Source organism: Numida meleagris, chromosome 1 (assembly GCF_002078875.1).
Source record: "Numida meleagris isolate 19003 breed g44 Domestic line chromosome 1, NumMel1.0, whole genome shotgun sequence".
NCBI classification, from domain to species: domain Eukaryota; kingdom Metazoa; phylum Chordata; class Aves; order Galliformes; family Numididae; genus Numida; species Numida meleagris.
The window spans coordinates 45,504,878-45,523,642 of record NC_034409.1 but is presented as its reverse complement, the minus strand read 5'-3'; the positions used below and the strand labels follow the sequence as shown (position 1 = coordinate 45,523,642).

Here is an 18,765-nt window from a genome sequence, read left to right as displayed (position 1 = left end):
TTTCAAACACAGGGTTTGAATTTTGGGTGGTCCTGTGTGGAGCCAGGAATTGGAGTTGATGATCCTTGTGGGTCCCTTCCATCTCAGACTATTCTTCTGAATAGGAAGAGGAGAATAGAATAGGAGGTAGACACACCACTTCAGACATCCCTCATGTTATCGTAGCGGCCATGTGTTGATATGAATGTTTGTATTTCAGGACACAGGTTTTTACTATTTATCACAGGAGCGTGTCAGCAGTTACACAGTCCAGTTTTGCAGTGTCAGAACTTTCCATTCTATCAGAATGTACCGAAATGGTGTAGCTGATCTAAAAGTCCTGTTTCTGAACCAGGAGAAAGCACTTGACAGCAAATTGTGCATGCAAGGTCTTGCTCCTGGCAGCACTCTGGCAAACCACTTCATCTTTCTGTGCTTTTATTTCCCATCTGTTCAGCAACGGTACCGATGCAGAGGGCAGGATGCTACCGTTGCTATGCAGCTGTAGTAGAGAGCCACACGATGCCGCAGAGCTAATGACATCCATGTAAATGACCTCATCTTCTACAAAATTTGTCTTCCTACCAAGAAGGAAGAGAACTGACTAACGAGACTTTAGTAGCACAAAAGTGAAATGTTCTGAGATGTCTCCGTGACTGTTCGCTGACACACGCTGTACCATCACGGTGCGTCAGACACGCTGATGAAAACTGAGCTCTGTCAGTGCGGAGCGCTGGCCCCATACCGGTATTAGGGGCAGGCCCGGCTTCTGCAGGCAGCGGGCGCGCACCGTGGCAGAGGCACTTCGGGACGCTGCCGCCCAGCAGCGGGAGGAGCGCGGGGCCGGCGGGGCGGGCGCGGCCTACATTGCCCGACGTGCCGCGCCGAGGGCGGCGCCACCGGAAGCGCGGAGCGGGCGACTTCCGGTTGTGCGCGAGCCCCGAGCGGAGGCGAGCCCGCGAGCCTGCACCCCGACGAGACAAGATGGCCGGGCTGCCCCGCAGGATCATCAAGGTACCGCCGCGCCGCGCCCCGCGGGGACGGGGGGCACCGGCCCGGGCCCGGTTCGCTCGTCGGGCAGGGCCGGGCCTGGCGCCGCTTCCGGTGCGCGGGAGCGGGGCCGCGCGAGGCAGGGCCGCTCCCAGGCCTCCCTCATCCTTCGGCCGGCGGGCCCGGCCGCCGCGGGGCTGAATGAGAGCGGGGTGCCGGGCTGGGCCCGCCCTTCCCCGCCGCTCTCTCCTTGGCACGGCGGCGTGCGCGGGCGGGGGGGAACGGCCGGGGCCTCCCGGTGGGCCGTGGGCGGCTGGCGGGAGCGAGGCCGCTCCCGTCGCCGTGCACGCCCGGGCGGTGTCCCGCGCCCCTTCCGGGCTCCGGGGCTCGGGCGGTGCCGGGCGCAGCCCCCTTCCGCCGTGCTGCCGGGCCCCGCGGCGCGGCTCCGCGCAGGAACGGCCCGCGGTGCCCGGTGGAGAGGCACGCGGGTCCGTGCCCGCCTCTGTCAGCCGGGGGCATCCGCGCCGGTGCGGGCTGCGCCAGTCCGGGGCTGCTACGTGCGCCCCGAGCTGCCGGCTCTCGTGCCCTCGGCGCGCTGATGCTGGCGGCTCGACGTCGCGCTTCGGGTTCTGTCTGCCAAGCTTTGCTTTCGGCTTCGGGTGCTTCCAGGTGTCCCTCGGAGGTAATTGCAGCCTGGCTCCAACGCATGGAGTCACTCGGTATGGGCTCAGGGAGCTGCATTGCAATACGTCTTGCTAATGGTTTGCTCCTGAAGCCAGCGTGGATGCTTCCTGGGCTGGCATCCTCACTCCTGCTCAGTTTGCTGTGATGTGGTTTGAAATCCTCAAATTGATGATCGCTAACTGCTTTTGTAAAAGTTAATAATGATTCCAGTAAGACTCATTAGTACGTTAGCGGTAGCATCTGTTTCATTTCCACCTGAATGAATGTCACAACTTATGATAATGCTGCAAAGCTCTTCTTGGTTGAGCATGCAAAGTTGGCAACCATTGTAAAACACGAGAACACAGTGTTAACTCATTGATGCAAAAAATAAATCTGGATTATTATTATTTTTGAAGTCAGTACATACGTATAATGTGACAGAGGAGATGGGGTAAAAATATAGTGGGATTAGTGTTTATTGTGTATGAGAAAAGCTGAACTATGATTAATGCTCAGAAATATAGACGGTCAAAATAATACACAAATCTTACAGGAGCGGGTTTGGTCACCCAGTTGCCTTGGTGCGCAACGTACAATACTGAGTATGTTTCAGGTGCAAGGAAAATTCATGATGTAGCAGAACTGGGATTCATTGCAGAGATGTGGTGAGAGCTCGGTTGTGAAGCTGATGTCCATGTTAGATTTTGCTGTAGATTTTGAAAGTTCTCGGTGGCGCAGCCAAGAAGTGCGCCCACTTATAAGCTGGTACATAAGTTTCCTTGTTAGCACCCTTGTTTTTTCTTTCTTAGCTTCTTTTGGGGAAAACATAGAGCAGTGCACACAGCTCATTTCTGAGATAGAAGATGGTATGGGAATATTTTCTCTTGTCCTTGGGGGTGGATGGGTGGACCCTCCAAGCAGAGTCCTAGAAACTCTAGGTTTTCTCCAGAAGAGTCTTCCTTGGAATGCTTCAGGAGTGTTGTCTGTTACAAGATGGTGAATATTATGAGTTGTCTATTTCCAGGTATGCATTGTAGAGTGTTTTCAGCCAGTCTAGAACCTTTGAGTCCTGAATTGATTGCACTGGATGACCATTTCTGTAGCTTCTATGCTGTGCATGCATCAGGTCATCAGCTGTATGTATGGTCTAAGACTCGAGTCTTGACTAGTATTACAGTCTTGCATGTGTAAAGTAATATTTGAAAGTATCATAGCTGCAGAGTTGCAGATCTAGGAATGAGTCTGCTTCAGTCTTCAGGAGTCTTGAACGAGGGTTGTTTTTGATGCTTGCTATTCTACTGATCTTGATGATCTTGATGTTGGAGTTAAATATCCTATTGCTGCTTGCCTTAGGTGGAGGGGAGTAAATGAACTCTGCTGCTAGTGAGAATTTGAAAGATGAGGAAAGGAAATGGAAGAGAGAAAGAAGATCAGAGGAAGGAAGAGAGCTGTAGAAGGATGAAATAACTCCAGTAACAAGGTGCAAATTTGATAAATAAGCGGTTTTGGTTACTGCTAGGAGAAGACCTCTTCCCTTTGATTCATGTGCAGCCTTTTTGTCATCATTTGAGGGAAGCACAGCAATAGCTGTTTGGGTATAGGAGCATATATGCAGACCGTAATGAAATACAGAATCTAGCTAACAGCTCGAAATGCAGTTGGCATTCCTCATCTTGATGGACTGCTGGCAGATGGCCTGGCTCTCAGGTTGACTAGCGGCCTGGGCTCTCCAGCCTGCTTCTTAGCTCTGTGCAAACTGTCATCCAGCCCAGCAGGAGAGCGCTGGCTTTCCTTGTCTCAGCAGAGAGCTCTATTTATATTTTCAGTACTTCTCAACAGTCATTTAAAAGGTGTCAGGATAGATGTTGCAAAGCATTTTTTACAGGAGATAAAGGATTACTCCTGGCTCGCCATCCTCAGGTTACTTGGAAGGACAGGCTTTAAACAAGTGGGGTGAATGAGCTGTAAGCTCAGGAAATGACTTGCTTTAGAAGTGTGGCTTATGGTGTTAGCACATCACAGATGTTGAGTAGAAGATGTTATAGCTGTGAATCCTTAAATCAAATGCATAATTGGAATTGGAGAAATTTTTGTCTTGTGAATAGAGAGAAAGTGTTTTTATTCAGTAGCCTAATACCAGTGGTCCTCTGAGAGGCAGTTTATCAAGAAAATCTATTCATCTAAGAAAATAAGAAGGCGGTATGGTACTCTTGCATAGATTTGTGTTTTTGATACTGTGAACTTTTTTGCTACTGTACAGTATTTAAAAAGTGAATCTTCACAATGTGCACGGTAAACAAACCCAGAACCTTTTATTTTCAAATATTTGTTAAACCAATTATTTCCTGTGTTGCAAAGTCATGTAGCTCCAGCAGAGTAAGGAGTTGAATTGTATCTTTTTTTTTTTTTTTTTCTTTCCTTTGGCTGACATTCAAAACCACCTCACTGCTGTGTCAAGTGCAGTGAATATATCTGAACTGGGTGGGCAATGTTGCCTTGTGTCGTCCTTTAGAATTTTTTTTTTTTTTTTTTGCTTTTCATTGCTACAGTGATCTCATCATTCATGGTTTGGTGTCCAGGTCTGCGTGTCAACTGTGTAACTCGTCATTAATAGCACTTTTGTTACAATCGCTGCAGCTGCTCATCTCGTGAAACAATACATCTGAAGCAGTGTATGAGATTCTTCAAACTTTTTTGTTAATGAATTTATCAGTGTTAAGCTATTGAGGCTCGGATTTCTATAGTCTTTTCTATTAATGCCTTTTTGTGGTATTTTTGAGTTTCTTTGAATGATGGTTAGGTGTAGAAACTGATCGTTTCTGGTCAGTGCAGTTCCTTGGCATTGGTCAAAGGAAGTGTATGTTTGGCCTTTGTGATGTGTTTTTGTCCCATGTGTGCTGTTTGAATCTTGTGGGTAGCTTCAAATTTGGCAGAAGAATCAACATTTCAGATTTTCAGGGTTTTTGTTCCTCCCCAAAAATGCGGAAAGATGGTGTGTTTCCGTACTTTGTGACCCTCTTAGTTTCATCTTGCCAGACTTTGAGGATAACCTATGTTGGCTGTGGCCAACAGTGCCAGGGGTGTAGGGGCAGGAGCTGGAAGCCTTGAGTTTGGCAGGACGGGTGGATTTTGTGGAGATGATGGAGGAGGGCTGAGAAGGAGACTCAGGCAAAGAGGGTAAGAAGCCTGTAAAGTTAGTCCAAGGAGCCAGTCGTGGAAGAAAGGCATGGAGTCTTAATAAAAGGTCTTAGAGGACGCTGATGGCTTTCCATAGCTTCTTCCTTACAGAAGCTTGCAGTAGACACCAGAAAATAGAACTAGAGAAAGAACAGCAAAATAGTCCAGCTAGAGGCAAAAATTTTGTTTGGGGTACCTACTTATGTAATACTTGAGCACCATTGAGTTACAAATCTATGGTAAACTAAGCTTTCTGAATATCAGTGCCAACATTCTGTATGACTTTGCACACGGTTTTATAGCGTGCTTGTCTGATGGTGAAAGCCAGGAAAAATATCATCAATATATTTCTGTTGCTATATGTGACTGGGGGGTTAATAGTGACAGTGAGTGGGAAATCTTGCTGCAAATGGCATCTGGACAAAAGCTCTACATTAATTATTTGCTTTAATCACGCTTTGATAGTTGACTCTACAGTAGGTATTAACGCAAGGCTTTAATGCAGGCATGCTCCCTAAGTGTAACTGCAGGAATGGTTTATGCTATTGGCTTACTGAATTTAGTCACGCCTCGCTTTTTATGGTGCATCTCCAGCTCTAACAAAGCTTGATCTGTGCTAGTACACAGATAATCCTGTAGGAATTTGCATAACATCTCAGCTTCACAGTTCCAGAATCCTGTAATCTGCTGTGGAAAATCTGAGAATGCGGTCATTCCCAGGGGAGAGCGATGCTGACCTTAAAAATGCCCTCTTCGTGTTGCTGTTGTTTGGTAACAAAGTCATCCTCCGAGTCTGTTTTTCCCTGTGAATGCACTGTTATCTGGAGGGTGCTTGTCTTCAGCTCGCTGACAGTACAACAGTGATTGCTGAAATTTGTGCTGTGGTGATGGGAGCTGGAGAACTTGAAGTGCACGAGGGAGGATTGTGATGGATGCGGAGTTCACAGTGCCCGTTCAGCAGAGCCGCAGCTTCAAATTGCTGGGTGTTTGTTCATAGATTGAAGTACTACTGAATCGTTTCTAAATCACCTGTACTGCTGTTACGCTCTTTATTGTGTAGTGGGAGGTGCACTTGACACGTTGAAGTGGTGAATATTGTTCTGATCCTTTTTTTTTTTTTTGTAGATGCAGTCAGGGTGATGAGGTCTAGGAAGCTGCAGGCAGGAGGAATGAATGCCCGTAGCCATTAGCCCAGTAACGATCCCAGGAAGCAGGGCCATGCAGGATGCTCACACTCAGGGATTATATGCCAAGGAGTCGAGGAATTCATGTGGAGGCCAGCTACTGGAAACCACAAGTACAGCCTTCTGCTTATCATGTTTGACCTCTGCATTAAAATTTAGTGGGCTTGATTGGTAATTCATTTTTTCCTCAAAGAAGGTAGTATTTTGTGAAGGCTTTCTCCAGTGTAGTCATTTTACAGTGATACAGTTTTAATCTAGGCGTGTTGAGGTTTTACCGACAATATGACGTGTGCTTGAGTAACATTTATTTTCAGTAATGCTGATTCTAGTCAGTTATTTTCCTTGTTGCAGCTAATGAAATGATAGAATCTGTGTCCTGGAAGAATCTGTGCCAGGATGTGGTGTATCATTATAAAAAGTTACTGAACTAAGTCTGTGTGGTTTTCTGATGCTGCTTTATTCATGTATGTAGAAGAAGGTTTTGAATGAAGTGCTTCAGTTTCTCCTACTGCCTTCCTCTCAGAAATCTAAGCAAAAAGCTGCATGCACTTCACCTTCTTGTATGTGACGTATCAGTACTGAAAGTGTGATCTTCCTCCTTATCCCACACTGACAGAACGCGAAAGAATTGCCATTCGACAAGTAATTACAACTTGTCTGTGCGCCAGTACGCTGCTTTAAGCTTAGTCCTATGCAGCTAAGAAAGTTAGTTTCTATTTCATATTCAAAAATACCCAAACTGCTCCCAGCGGTTGGAATGTAATGGTGCTGGTAGCTGGTGAGGATTGTCTATGATCAGAATAAAGCTATGAAACAAACGTATGCTGTATGCGCTCCAAGTCGAAATGCTAAAGGTGATGTTACACTTCTGTGTTTTTTTTTAGATAGCCAATGCAAGGTGGAGAGGTTGCCACCAGGTTAAGTTAGATGAACTGGAATTTCTCAAGGTGGTCCATGCTGGCCAGCCTTGCTGTGTAAACTGTTAGAGCCTGGGCTGTGCTGGCACAAAAAACTTAGTGCTGCTACAGTGAACTTGGTCTGAGGGACTGGCTTGGCACGGAACTCTGCAGTAAGGGCCATTTCTTAAGCCAAATCGGTTGCGATCTCATTTATTGTTTGACATTACAGACACTCGGGCTGATGGATGGGGTGCGTGGAACTGTACAAATTAGCGCTGTTACTGAGAAGCTACGATTTCCCTTGTGGAGAAATCCTTGTGTGTTGTGAGGAGAGGAACAGGTGGACATGCAGTCACAGGCGTGAGCTGAGTTGATCAAGAAGGACTAGAAGTCAGGCTGAAATAGCAGGGAGGAGGGCAGCTTGACTACATTCTGAAGTCAGCATCTGGAGCTGATGAGGAATGAGAGGAAAGATTTGCGCTGATTTTTTAGTCCTTCAGAGGGAAATGTAGGTCTAAATTTAACGGGGAGGGGAAGCACACACAAACGAAACAGTCTTGGCTTTTTGATATTGACTTTTTATTTGCTTTAGAAACCTTTCTGTGGAACTTGGTAGCAAATGTGCCATCTACTCTGTGAAGCAAATACTGAAAAGTGACCAATCAGCAATCATTTAAACTGAAAGTTATCTTTTCCTCATCGTGTTGTCTTCCACATGGTATCTACCTATTATGTGTGGTGCCTTCCGATGCTGTCTCAGCTATACCAGAAATGGAGCTAGTGGTTTTCCTTTTTTTCCTTTTTTTCCTTGAAAAACTCAAATCCTACAGATGACGCTGCAAGTTAGAATTCTCTCCCATGTCCTCTCTAGAAATGCTTCTGGATGTATAGGTATAGGAGGGTTGCAGATCAGTAGTTGCTCTGTGACTTGCGTTGGGTGTCTGCTCAGCTCTCCAGAGCTGCACGGGGATGTCTCCTCCTCCCCTGCCTCCTCTGACCTTGGCATTTGCACTGGTTTTGCTCGTGCTTTTGTTTCCCTTGCCCTTGCTATTATCTTTATGTGGTGTTTTGTCATTTCCGAAATCCTGCGTCCCAGAGGTGCCCCCACCTTGGCTGCAGGGCTGTTGGAACTTGCTGGAACCAGCCGTGTCCGGCGCGGGGCAGCCCTGGCCTCACCTTGCAGGGGCTAAATACAAATTCTGTGTCCCAGAGGAGGGGAGGAGGCTGGTATGCCTCTCCTTCACTCCAGGTGCCTCTCCTGTTTTACCATAACTTTCTTTTAAGCTAGTTTAGGGCTATTTGTGCAACGTTGCATGCCGTTGGTCCTACTGTATACGGCCAACACTATGGAGGAAGTTTGTAGCCAGCCATCTGGAGATTTTTGCTGGTATAGGGCATGTGGAGGCAGTCCATCAAGAGATGTGTGGATTTCTGTGCTTCATTCTGATGGCAGGAGCTTTTATCTGCAGTCCCTAGTGCCATCTGCTTGCCACTCCTTCTGCTGGGGGTTGCTGCCCTCTGCTAGAGGGCAGCAGAGTTTGTGCAGCCACAACTTTGAGCCTTAGAAATGTTGTTGAGAGAGCCCAGCTAAGTTTTACGGGATTGAATTAGGTGTGCTGGCAGGATTTGCCTCCCCAGGGGGTTGGAGGGATGGCCGCCTCTGGCAAAGGGGCAGTGTTGGGCACTGGGAATGAATGGGAGCTGTAACAGGTGGCCTTCCTCTGTGACAGTCAGTGATCCGCCCCTGCTTTCTGATCTGACCAAGCCATTTTGGCTAATTGAACTTACAGCTAACGGTGGATATTAGCTGAAGTGCTTGACTGTCTGAAGTAGACGAGGGCTCTTTTAGCTTCCCTTGGCCTGAAGAGGTTTTAGGGATGTAACCTCCATCTTAGCTGTTGGAGGTGGAGGTAAATTGCCTCGCTGCTTTGGAGAGAGTTGTGCTGATGAAAATATAGGGGAAGACCCTGAGACTTGGTGTCAGGGTGTGATATTACAACATTGGAAAAGCTTGAGTGTTTAGCAGCTTTAATAATTACAGTGTTTTTTCTTTGGCTAAGAGGCATTGTTAATGCTTTCTGTTTTGAACTTTCAGTGTAACTTTATCACAGCTGTGCTGAACTCTGAGAGCTTAATGATAGGTGCCAGCATAAAGCTGCTGGCTGTAAGGATTCTTCTGTAGCAACTGCGCTGTCAGAGGCTGCTAGAGAACTGTTTATAACAAGTAAGAAGATGCAGAGTCTTCATCTATCTCCGAAGCCTTAAATACCAAATAGTTGAATTTAGCAGTTCGCCATCTGTTACTGAAATTAGCACTCCTGGTAGTTAAGGCTCTTCCTTTGGAATGAGGAGGAAGCCTCTGCGCTTCCTTTTTAGGCTGGTTGCAGAGGGGTGATCTGTTACGCTCGCATCTTGCTGTGATGCACGCCGCAGCCTGAGCCCATAAAGCAGCCCTTCTGTCAGAGCGGCTCTGTTCTCCCAGCCCTCTGAGGGTGTGCTTGCCTCTTCCTTTTTTGTCGGCACAGCTGTTTGCATGGGCATGTGGTGGATCAAGGACTATGTTTCACCATGAGGTCAAAAGATCAGCGCGCAGGCAGAAGTGCTGGTGTGTAACAGGCTGAAGTGGAAGGCCCCGCAGCCTTTCTTCCTTCCTTCCTTCCCCTCCTTGTGGCCTCTCACTTACCAACTTAAATGGTTCAGGCTCTGCAAGGTGTTGGGATTTCTCTAAATTCCCTTTGTTCTGATGTGCTTTGTGAATTTCCCTGGATGATTTCACAGTTGATGTTAAAGGACTGCGTAGAGTGAAGGACCGTGATAGATTGTGTCCAATGTGTATTCCTTCAGTTGTAACTGCTGATGTTGCAGCTTCAAGACTAGAGTGTTTAGCTTGTGAATTAATATGCAGACTTTTTGGTTGGTGAGGTTAACTGTGTAGCAGTAATAGTGGATGTGAAATAAGAAAATGAAGATATCAGTAAATTGAGTGCACAAAAATTACCGAGCAAAGCAAATTTGGCTGAAGACATTGTTTGGATTTCTTCATCGAGCTAGTTTATGCTGCCTTGCCAAGCAAACATCTTTCTTATGTTCTAGAAGTCGTCATATGACAGCCTTAAAGATTTTGAAGAAAGTTTACTGTATGGGATTAGACAATGTTTAATTTCTTCCTTCATTGCTGGAATGGTCTTTATCAGACAAATGGAACTTCACAGGTTTCAATTCAACTGCAGTGGCTGTGCTATGTAAGAAGTATTTTTTCCCCAAATGCTTGTGTAAGTGAGCCTCATGATTATAATTATTTGCCAGCGTGTCGTTGTTTGATACTGCTGTAGTGTTGATAGCAAGTAAGACTTCTGAAATCTATTACAGTAGCTTTTTGTTTTCCAGAGTTGTAGAATATATATTCTGTAGTTGTTGTTTTGACTGAGGTATTGGCAACTTGAGGCTTTTATAAAGACTATTGGAAGACTAGAACTGATTAAAATAATGATATATTTCTAATGGACTCCTTCTTTATACTGCCATGTCTCCATGTGCTGTAACAATTGATTTTTCATGCATGTCTGTATGGAAGCATCCTCTCTTATTCAGTTTGCTTCCGTAAAGAAGATCTCTGTCTTGATCTTGGTGTATAATACAGAAGTGCCCTGGTGACTGTCTGAGTTTCAGTATTTATTTTTTCTTCTTCTGAAAGCAGTGTAATAAAAGGAAAATGCTCAATGAATGAAATGCGCCCCACTGGAAATTGATATCTTGCTTGTGTGACTTCTCTGCTTCGGCAGATCCTCGCTCCTGCCTCCTCTGCTGGCCTCCTCTAAACATCACGGACCTTTTCCTAGGCTGCCTTGGCCTCACAGGTTACCACATAAACAGGTTGAAGGCTTTTTCCCCCACCGGTACAATTCATCTTCAGTTTAATGTCTTCATAGAAGAATAGCTACAGAGAATGTCAGCTGCGCCATATGTCCCTTCCGTATCATCTGTCACTCTACTTCAGGCCACCTGTATTACTAAGAAAAGCTTTGGCTCATCAAGAAGCATTCAACACTTCTGCGTTTCTTTTAACCGCTTAATTAAAAATAAGAAGGGAAACGGTGGGGAGGTGTAACGAATTCTGAATGATAGTAGTGTTTTGGTGGGTTTTTTTCCCTTGAAGTATTGGCTGGCATGTATCTTCATTTTCCATCAACTCATTTTCATTAATCCATGAAAGCTGTGAAATTAGCTTGAAATTGAGGAAAAGTGGAGTAGAATGAGAGCAAGGAGAGTTCTCATTTTAGAAACGTGGAGTGTGACAAATAGAAATAACTGCCTGTGGATGCAAAGGGTATAGCTCACTAAATGCTGTAGAGCTCAAAGTATGCCCTGAAATGTTTTGTGTGAAACTTAGTTCAGTATGCTAGAGGAGAGCTAGTAAGAAGCATCTTACTATGAAGTGCTATTCTGGAGCGAGTTAGGTTGGAATTAGTATTCCTGTGAAGACAAAATTAGTTGCTATATTGTAAAGTGAAGTATTGCGTATGCTTGAGTTTCCTGATTAATCTAATTAAGTCTAGTGAGTTAAAAATTTAATTGGAAGTGATTTTTTTTTTTAATTTGGTGTGTTTTTCACTGGATAACCATCCCCTGGGGAAAGTAATAGATAATTAGATTAACGTATTAAAGGAAATTAAACACTTCCTTTTTGTAGATTGAGTCCACATCTGGTGACTTCTTTTGTGGGTGCCTGTTTTGGAGGGGGTGGGGAGAGGGAACGGGTGCAACATCTGTTTAAAAATTCTTAAAGCGGGTTCAGCTTCCTGAGCTGGGGCTCTGTTGTCCTGTGTACTGACAGCTGCTTGTCTCAAATGGAATGAACTTCTCTGAGCCTTAGGGCAGGTGGAATGGATTTGGGGATCGGCGTGTCTGTTGCTGGCCATCTGACTTTACAGCGTGGAAGCTGAGTTTCCAGTTCTACCTTAGTACTGACTGGTGCTACGTACGTTTAAGCATCTTTATGTGCTTAGGCCTTAAAACACAACTTCTTGATTCCTTTTTCCCTTTTCTACTCCTTTCATAGGATCATAGAACGGTTTGGATTGGAAGGGACCTTTAAGATCTTCTAGTTGCAACCCCCTGCTATAGGCAGGGACACCTCCCTCTAGATCAGGTTGCTCAAAGCCCCATTCAGCCTGGCCTTGAGGTGTCCTGCATGGGTTCTGAGGAGTCTGAGAAGTAAGGTAGCTGTATGTAACATATACGCTTTTTTTTTGGCTCTCTTCTGTTATTTTATAGCAAGATAAGCATCCGCATAACATAGGGCATAAAGGCCTATCTGAACATGATGACATTTCAGCAGTGGTAGAGCCCTCAGAATGATGCTGTACCTTATCAACAGAATCATTTTTCTCTCATGCGGGCTCACCCATTGTTTACTGACAAATGGCTTTTAGTGGCAGTATGTGCAGCTCCCAGCCTGACACCGCTCCCTCGGATGCTCTGGCAGGTAGAAGTGCTGATGCTGCTGTCAGGGAACTGCTGATTCTGGGTTGTTTTAAGCCAAGATTGGCTCTGTGGTATGGGTACATTCAGCACTCTGGCATGGCTAAGGAGGCAGTGTAGGGCTCAGCGGGACCGAGCCCGGGCTAGGGATGGAACATAAATCTTGAATATGTTGCAAATGTATTTGTATCCTTTGAAATATATTTGCATGCGTGAGTGTAAAAAGCTTAGAGCAGCTTGGACATCTTTACAGTGGGGTATGTCAGTGGTAGTGGGAACTAATGCATATGCAGATGAGTAGACAGTCACAACAAGTTGGACCTCATGAATGTATTGTTTATCTAGATAATAACATCGATATTACGAGCTGTAGGAACTCGGTCAATTTGGTGTGAGTGGTTGGATTCTAATGGTAACTACTGTGGCTTCAATGCTTCACATATTTGATTCACTTTAGCAAAAGTGAGGTGTTAACTGCATCAAGACAGTCACTTCAGTGCTGCGTGAGTTATTTTAACAAAATGTAAGTATTGCAGAAGTCTGGTTATGTCTGAAGAACGTGAAGCCAAGTACAAGTATTGTGCTTACATTACTGCTGTTGTAGACACACAGAGTAAATACGCCATAAAACCAGGGTAATAAATTAATATGACACCCACAGGTTACCACTTTCTTCAGCAGAAATAGAATTTCTCTTTGTCGAAGTCAGCGGGGAAAGGTGGCAATAAAATTAACTGCACGCAGTGACGACAAGCTGGAGGGAAAGCAGGAAACGGGGCTAAAATTACCTGAGGAAATGAAGTTTCTGCAGAACAACGTCCTTTTGCCTGTGTCAGCCTCTTTTTTGGGGGGGTGGAATGGTGCCTATGAGACTTGCAAAGGCTGGCAGCAGGGGAGAGAGAAATCTGTACAGAGCTCGGTCTGCTCGGCGTGTTAGTGGGATGGATGGCCAGAACGTGGGCAGCTCCTCGCTGTGGCCGCTTCGTGGTGCCTGGGGCAGGGTTACTGCTGCAGGCAGAAGAACTGAGCAGCAAGGAAAACAGATCTGTGTAGGAAAGCAGGCTTCCTTAGTTCTACCATGTGCCGAACAGCTTGTTTGTCTCCTACTGTTTGCTGGAGTAACTAAGTGTGTTTATTACGTAGGCTGAATGTGCTTGAGCAAAGGCTGTTCATACGTGTAGATGTTTTATATGTTTATACATATAACAGCACCTTTAGTAGTGGGGCTCAGTAGCACTTTCAGTTCTTCGGAGTTGATTCTGATTCCAGGACAAACATTCATTTTAAAACCAGTACTCTCACGTTAGAATAAATCTTGAATGCTTTCTGTGAGTGATCGGTCCTTTTGTTTTTCACATGTGGACTTTTCTATTTAAGGTAGAATGGGAAATGCTTTTGACATTGTCACTGCGATATTCTTTAGATTGCTTCTGTTTATATTGCCAAAGTGAGTTTGTCAGTAGTTGAATCAGAAGTAAAGCTGTCCCAAACAAATCTCCTGATTGCTTACCCGTTACCTTGTGCCGTGGGGGCACACGTTTTCACAGCAGTCAAGAGATCTGAAAGGAGATCTATACCAGTTCACCACATCCTGTTCTTTGCCTTTGATACTCATTTAATATCGTCGTTTCAGTGGGTGTAGTCAATTCATAATGAATACTTGTCTTTAAAATAGTTGGTACGGAGTTTTTATGTTAAACAGTTTGTGTTTGTTACATTGCCTCCCCTTCTCTTCCTTCTAGGAAACCCAGCGCCTGCTGGCAGAGCCAGTCCCTGGGATAAAAGCAGAGCCAGATGAAAGCAACGCACGTTATTTTCACGTGGTCATTGCAGGTCCACAGGATTCCCCCTTTGAGGGCGGGACATTTAAACTTGAACTATTCCTTCCAGAAGAATATCCAATGGCAGCTCCTAAAGTACGTTTCATGACCAAAATTTATCACCCTAATGTAGACAAGCTGGGAAGAATATGTTTAGATATTTTGAAAGGTAAGTGCAGCCTTATTTTCCTTTTATCTTACTGAATACAGAAACTTGGAGATTCTCTCTGAAAAGAGAGTCGTTTTCAAGGATATCTTATTTATCCTTTAATCTGGGAGAGGAAAACTTGTTATTTCAGTAGACTGCGAATGTGGTGTTTCATACTGCTGTAAATGTCTCTTTAGATAAATGGTCCCCAGCTTTGCAGATTCGTACAGTTCTGCTATCAATCCAGGCTTTGTTAAGCGCTCCCAATCCAGATGATCCACTAGCAAACGATGTAGCTGAGCAATGGAAGACCAATGAAGCCCAAGCCATAGAAACAGGTGATGTATCTGACGCTTTTCTTCTAGCTTTAGGAAATACAGTGAGCCGATGGCTAATGGGTTGGGGAACTGAAATCCCGACCTCCTATTTTGTGCCTGCAACTTGCAGAATTAATCATTGCATGCAGCTGTAGTCCAGGTTCCCTGCATATGCCTGCAGTGGTCTACTCAAGCGTGTAAATGCAGCCTGCTAGAAGAAAACTTAGCGCTTTTATCTTGAGCTTTTATCTTCCTAAATTGCAAGGGTGTCCAGTGTGGACACATGGTAAAATAGAAGTGCACACCTCTGTTTTTCTTTTGTGGAGTTTAAGGAATGGGTTATTTAGCTTCAGAAGGTCCCTCTTTTCTGTACCTGCTTCTGTTGCAGGTATGGAAAGAATTATTAAGTTATGTCACTTCATGCCTCACTGCCATCAGGCCGCTTCATCAGACCTCCCCTTTTGTATATTGTATATTATAGGGGGTCAAAATTGCACTTGTCTCACAACTGATATGCTTTGCGTCCTTGCAGCAGTGTAAAAGTAATGCTAAAAAGTAAAGTAACTTGAGTAAAGTTTGAAAAATACATTTTTTTTTTCTTAAATGTGTTTTTTTTGTTTCTTTGCAGCCAGAGCATGGACTAGGCTATATGCCATGAATAATATTTAAATGCGCTTTGAACATCAAGTGTGCATCACTTCTCCTGTTCTGCCAAGACCTCTTCCTTTTTTGTTTGCATTTAATGGACACAGTCTTAGAAACATTACAGAATAAAAGCCCAGACATCTTCAGTCTTTTGGTGATTAAATGCACATTAGCAAATCTGTGTCTTGTCCTAATTCACTATTGTAACGCATGAGCAGAGGCTAGAAGTATCATCTGGATTGTTGTGAAATTGTTTAAAAGCAGCAGCACATCTCTGCTTTTAATCCCATCATGGTTTAAGCATAAGCACTGTGAACGAAGGTAGGCAGGGTTAGCTGTGGGGCTTTTCGTTTTAATTTTGTGGGCTCCTCCTCCCTTTTTATGGTGATGCTAATTGCATTGATAAAAGCAGCTAACCAGTTATACTTTAGAATATACCCTCTAGCCCAGTCTAACTTAGACGCTGTAGATGGACAAGCTTCATTGTTTGAACAAAAAATGGGAACATTAAACATCCATCACCTTCACTAATAATATTGTGATTCTGCTGTCGAGTGTAGAAAAACCCCTCAGAGAAAAAGCTTGTGACCATTTTGTATGGCTTGTCTGGAAAATCTCCTGTAAATCTTATGTTTTAGTAAAATATTTTTTGTTATTCTACTTTGCCTTTGTACAGTTTATTTTGCTGTGTTTTCATTTCTCTAATGTGACAATCGTATTTAAAAAAAAAAAAAAAGCAAAAATGGAAACCAGAATTGATGATTTGTCTTCGCTGGGCTGACAGATGAAAAGAGTAAAGAGGTGGAATTCGCAAGATGTTTTGCTTCTGTATGCTGACTTTTTTTATTAGCTTGTGTTATGTGAGTGACCTTGCCTGTCCAACTTAATACGAAATTACGTTTGGAGTGACTTGGGGGGAGGGGGACAAAAAAATCTGTTACCACGATAATCATCATTTTGGTAATGGATTGCTATGCGTTTTCATGGAAATGGAGTGTAGTCAAGTAGGAGGTTGAGAACAAAGATAGCAGTAATTGTGAGTATCTGCATAACTTGTCTTTCATTATCATCAGTTGTTACACTTTTCTAACTCGAATTCCAGTGCACAGAGCCAGTTGCAGCCAGCTTATATATCAAGGTATGTTTGCTTAACCACGTCGAGCTAGCACCTCTTACCGCTGGTTTTATCTGCTGCCCTTACTGAGCTATTTGCTTCAACAACCAGTCTGCGTCAGTAGCAGCACCGCTTCTTTGTTGGAGGGAATTTTGATGTGACGCTTCCTTCTTGTCCTTGTGTCTGAGTGCATGTATCTTGTCTGGGAATCCAGCGTCTTTTCTGGGAACCCGTCTTGTTACTTCACTTCTTGTATCCCCATTCTCTTCCCATATTAAAATCTTATAAAGCTTTTGGCAAGGCCGACCTGGAGTTTATGAGTGACAACTAGCCGTGGTTGCAGTGGGGAGTGCTGTTGTGCAGTTCAGGGTTATGGTTATATAGTCTCTTGGTATTCTCCTTCTTTTACCTCTTACTCTAGTATCAGCTGAAATCTCTATAGAACGTGGTGTATTTATTGTGCTCTTCTGTAAGAATATCTATTAAAACTACTTATTTTTTCCAAACAGAACGCTTTCAGTGACTGGTAACTGGTCTTTTCCCTTTAAGCGTGATCCAAGCTTGGTTCAGAATTCAGCTTCATGTTATTGAGCTATAAAACAAACAAAAACAAAAACCCTTGAAAGTAGTTTCTGTGTTGAATGTAAGCCAGAGTTGCATTCAGGGCATGTAACAGGTTGCTCTTCAGAATGGAAGTGCTGTTAACCCTACCTTGTTAAAATGAGCATGTGCTCGGCTTCAGCTGCCGGGTATCCCCTATAGGCTGTTAACACCTTTTGTGTTAACTTTTGCGGCAACTTTTGTGGCAGGCAGCTGGGGATGCGTGAGCTGTGTTTGCAGTAGGCTCTGCATTACCTTCACCTACCTCTTGAAGCTTGAAATGGGCGCTCCCTGCTGGGGATGGCCTGCCTGGGCTCTGCAGTGCGAGGAAGCGCGGTGCTGCTTGGCGGTCAGAGCCCAGAGCATCCCCTCTGAACGTGGCTTTCTCCTCCTTTGGCAGAGAAGCGGGTTCTGAACCGGTGCTTGACGGAGCGTGGCTTAAAACGAGGTGGGCTGAATGCAGACCCAGGCCATTGAGCAGGCGGTCGGTGTTTGTAAGTGCACGGCTTAAACCTTGGCTGGAGCTGGCAGTTGAGATGAGAATGTAATTAAAGCCACGAGTAAGTTCTTGGTGGACTATTAATAATATATAAATAGAAAAAAAAAATCCTCTGCCCCCATTTGCTAGTGACCGAACTAAGTAGATTACAGAACAGTTTGAATACACAGTAGCTAGTATGTCCGGGTTATTTTTTTTCTTTATTTTACTGTTTTTTTTAGTATCTCAACAAATCGGAGGCTTACAGAGTCCGTACTGTCAGAGTTTGAATTTGGGAGGCGGTAGTAATGGCGTACCTGAAGTTAATGGCATAAAAGGACAAGCAAAATACTCTATCTCAGAACTGGTTTGAGTATTTCCAAGCGATAGTTGTGATGAAAGGGAACTTCAAACAGGCTTCCTAAAAACGAAATTCCTGTTTGTTGTGGGATCTATTCAGGTATGTTTTAATCTATCCTATTTTTGGCATTTTGTGTGTGTGTGTGTGTGTGTGTGTATATATGTAATATAAACCTGATTTAAAAGCTGTGTATAAAGTCAACCTGGAAAATTTATTCTATGTTGTGTTGGGGAGCATGTGAGAGTTTTAGACTAAATTAGAATATAGAATCGCAGAACGGTTTGAGTTGGAAGGGACCCTTGGAGGTCACCTAGCCTGACTCCCCTGCAACCAACAGGGATTCTCTGAAGCCAGTTAGATGGGACTTTGTCTTTTTCCCCTCAGCTAAGCAGGTGTGTATTTACAGGCATTACCTGAACTGGAGGTTACTTCTGTCGCATCTGCCTTTACAGCCGGTTAGCAGAGGCGCCTCTCTCTTAGGGAGTGTTTGTTTGAGCTCCATTTCTAGTGGCTGTCTGTGGGGTAAGCTTACAGCAAATGTACAGTAAGTGGGCTTCCTCTGACATTACTGGTGCTATGTGTCATGTCCTGGAATCCTCAAGGAGAGCGGTTGATGTTGCATCTGCTCAGTTTCTGGATAGAGACTGCATCTGTTGAGCCCGGATTATCAAATGGACTCTAGAACCATACGTCCAGAACGCAGTTGTGGCAATTTCCTTTAGCTGAAGAGAGGAAGGGGGCTTTGGGAGGCTTTTGCCTTTGCCTAAACGTTCAGTGGTTGTCTCAACATCCGGCCGCGTGCTTTCATGGGTATGAAGTGTATCATCACTGGGAACTGAGGAGCAGTTCTTTTGTGCGGTAGTTTAAAACCAGTGAAATGTTGCTTCTGTAGCTTTCAAGAAAGTG

The 18,765-nt window shown here is 44.6% G+C and overlaps 1 protein-coding gene across 1 annotated transcript; it reads left to right on the top strand.

Moving 5' to 3' along the window:
• UBE2N (ubiquitin conjugating enzyme E2 N) lies at positions 703-16,122 on the top strand. The gene is made up of 4 exons (XM_021385060.1): positions 703-993; positions 14,119-14,365; positions 14,542-14,682; positions 15,290-16,122. Exons 1-4 carry the CDS (start codon positions 964-966, stop codon positions 15,328-15,330), a joined length of 459 nt encoding a protein of 152 aa, XP_021240735.1. The 5' UTR covers positions 703-963; the 3' UTR covers positions 15,331-16,122.